The sequence below is a fragment of the Gavialis gangeticus genome, unplaced genomic scaffold (assembly GCF_001723915.1).
Source record: "Gavialis gangeticus isolate Ggan-Ray unplaced genomic scaffold, GavGan_comp1, whole genome shotgun sequence".
NCBI classification, from domain to species: domain Eukaryota; kingdom Metazoa; phylum Chordata; order Crocodylia; family Gavialidae; genus Gavialis; species Gavialis gangeticus.
The window spans coordinates 35,011,593-35,013,875 of NW_017728993.1; the positions used below are offsets into that span (position 1 = coordinate 35,011,593).

Here is a 2,283-nt window from a genome sequence, read left to right on the forward strand (position 1 = left end):
CGCCCCTGCTCTGATGGCCTCCCCCCCCCCGACCATCTCAACTCTTTGAAAAGAGGACCAAACGCACAACACAGTTTCACCTTAGAAAGAAAATGTATGGGCACATCTCGTTAACAAAAGATAGCAGAATAACAGACAACCCTAGGAAGTCTAAGGCAGTTTATTTTCTATGTGCGAGTTTATATGCAGCAGAGTATCAGCTATAATCTTCCTGTGATCCACATCTTGAAGCATTACTCAGTTTCTTCTTTGTAGATTTCCTCCCACTGATTTGGTTTGCTCTCTTCAGTGGTTTTATTTGATACAGCACATGGACTGCTAGAAAGAGAAAGTTACAGTGTAACTAGTACACTCTTTATAAATATAAATAAAAAAAATAATGGGACGGTGCTTTAAGATTTGTTTAATAATTATACTTAACAGATTACTTGTTTTATGTATTAGCTTTATATGCTGCCCTTACCAAAAGAGGCTCAGAGCAGCTTACAATAAGAGAGAGAACAATATAGTAAAGCAAATGGGATACAATATGAAACAAAATTGTTACCTATCAAAACTCTTAGTTCAGGCCTTCTCCAATTTAAAAATCATTTTCTCTATAGTCACTGTTACTCCAGGTCCATGGTTTCAAACTAAAAAGTAATGATAGGCACTATGTTTTCAGATACCTGCTATAAGGAGTATACTGAATTGTCTGGCAAAGTTCTGCTGAGGTTGGTACACTAGACAGGGAGCGAGGTTTCTTTTGCTGAGACCTGGTGTTCATTAAATGATTGTCTTGATCAGAACCTGTAAAGAATCAAGAATATAAAACAGTTGTTAAAAGGCCCAACGTAGTTAAAGTATCTAAAGTGATAAATTCTGCAAGGTTTCATTGTCTTTAATGAAATAAGAATATCAATAGATTCATTAATGATAATTGGATAGTATTAAAGTTTTATGCTGAAATTTGTTTTTATAAACACCTTTAAACACTGAGGAAAAAACAGGAAAAACGTTATAGGTATAAGTAATTTTTCTCAGACAAGTAGTCACATTAAAGTCAATAAAACTTCTCATATTTTAAAGTTACTCATACGTATAAGTGGGTGTTTTCTGGATCAGGTTCCTACAGTGTATTTTGCAGTTGATACATTAAGAGCTCTTCATTGTCTTATGGCATGAAAATCACTGAAGTCAACATCAGAGCTCAGGAACTTGCCCAAGGTCATAAAATAACATAATTTATTAACCTTAACACTTATATGAGCTATCCTAACTCTTACTGAAATCAATGGGGAGACCCAAATTGACTGGGGGGATGGTATGATCTGGCTTAATTCCTTTTCATTTTTAGATTTTAGACCATAGAGCAAAAAATTAGGCAAGTAGAATTATGTAGTATTTTGTAGGATTTATACTAGTGTTGTAGTTTCAGAGTTTAACATCAATCTGTAAGGAAAAAATACAATCTAAAAACACTATTCTAAGAAACCTTTAATGAAGAAAGTATCCAAACAGCATCATGCAGAAGTGATACTCCTTCACATGACAAAAAATATAAAATCTAGTTTCTCTCTCTCACTCACACCCCACCCCTTCCCCAACCACTCTTAGAGCTACAGGTAGGTTTAGAGTACAATTTAAGAGAAAATACAGCATTAAACAAAACCACACACACACTGTATCAAACATTAAACTGTTCAGAAGTCACAATCAAACTAAAAGAAGTCTTTATAATACAAGGCACACACCCAGATTGTTAAAAAACTCTTAATAACCAGTATCCAGACAAACTTAATTCCACCCTAAATTTCCTTTTTTTTTTTTTTTTTCCAGTTACAAAAAGGACAACATCATGCTCAGGAAGCCCACAGAAGAACCAAGGATGTTGTCAATAGAAATAAGATGCAAGGAGCTAAAGTAAGAGAGGCAAGACATTTTGTGGGTAAAGAATGTTAACTTAAGTGTATACACTGCATGGTAAGGGTTGCCAAAATTCAGAATGGTCTTCCAAGGCAGGTGGTGCTCTCCCCATCTTGGGGGTCTTTAAGAGAAGCCTGCATAGGCATCTGTTTGGGGTCATTTGACCCCAGTACTCTTTCCTGCCTAGGCAGGAGGTCAGACTTGATGATCTGTTGAGGTTCCTTCCGACACTAGCATCTGTGAATCTATGAACTTCACATGACAGCTGTTTTGCATTTATTTTTAACTGCTGGCTCCCATGACAAGGATCGTGTGCGTGCGTAGAAGCTGTTGTATCTTGTTTCATAGTTGGTAGCGTCGGAAGGGACCTGAGCAGAT

The 2,283-nt window shown here is 36.4% G+C and overlaps 1 protein-coding gene across 5 annotated transcripts in view; it reads right to left on the bottom strand.

Moving 5' to 3' along the window:
- Window positions 1-144: 144 nt before the first annotated feature.
- The window catches only part of SSX2IP (SSX family member 2 interacting protein), a 45,053-nt gene continuing 42,914 nt past the window's right edge, over window positions 145-2,283 (bottom strand). For 4 of the 5 annotated variants that reach the window (XM_019501531.1, XM_019501530.1, XM_019501534.1 and 1 more), the window contains 2 exons: window positions 669-789; window positions 145-318 (listed from right to left, as the gene is read on the bottom strand). In XM_019501531.1, the coding sequence (XP_019357076.1) occupies window positions 234-318; window positions 669-789 (206 nt within the window). In that variant the 3' untranslated portion in view covers window positions 145-233. The remainder of the gene's footprint in view (window positions 319-668; window positions 790-2,283) is intronic. The other variant, XM_019501532.1, reaches the window with a different exon arrangement.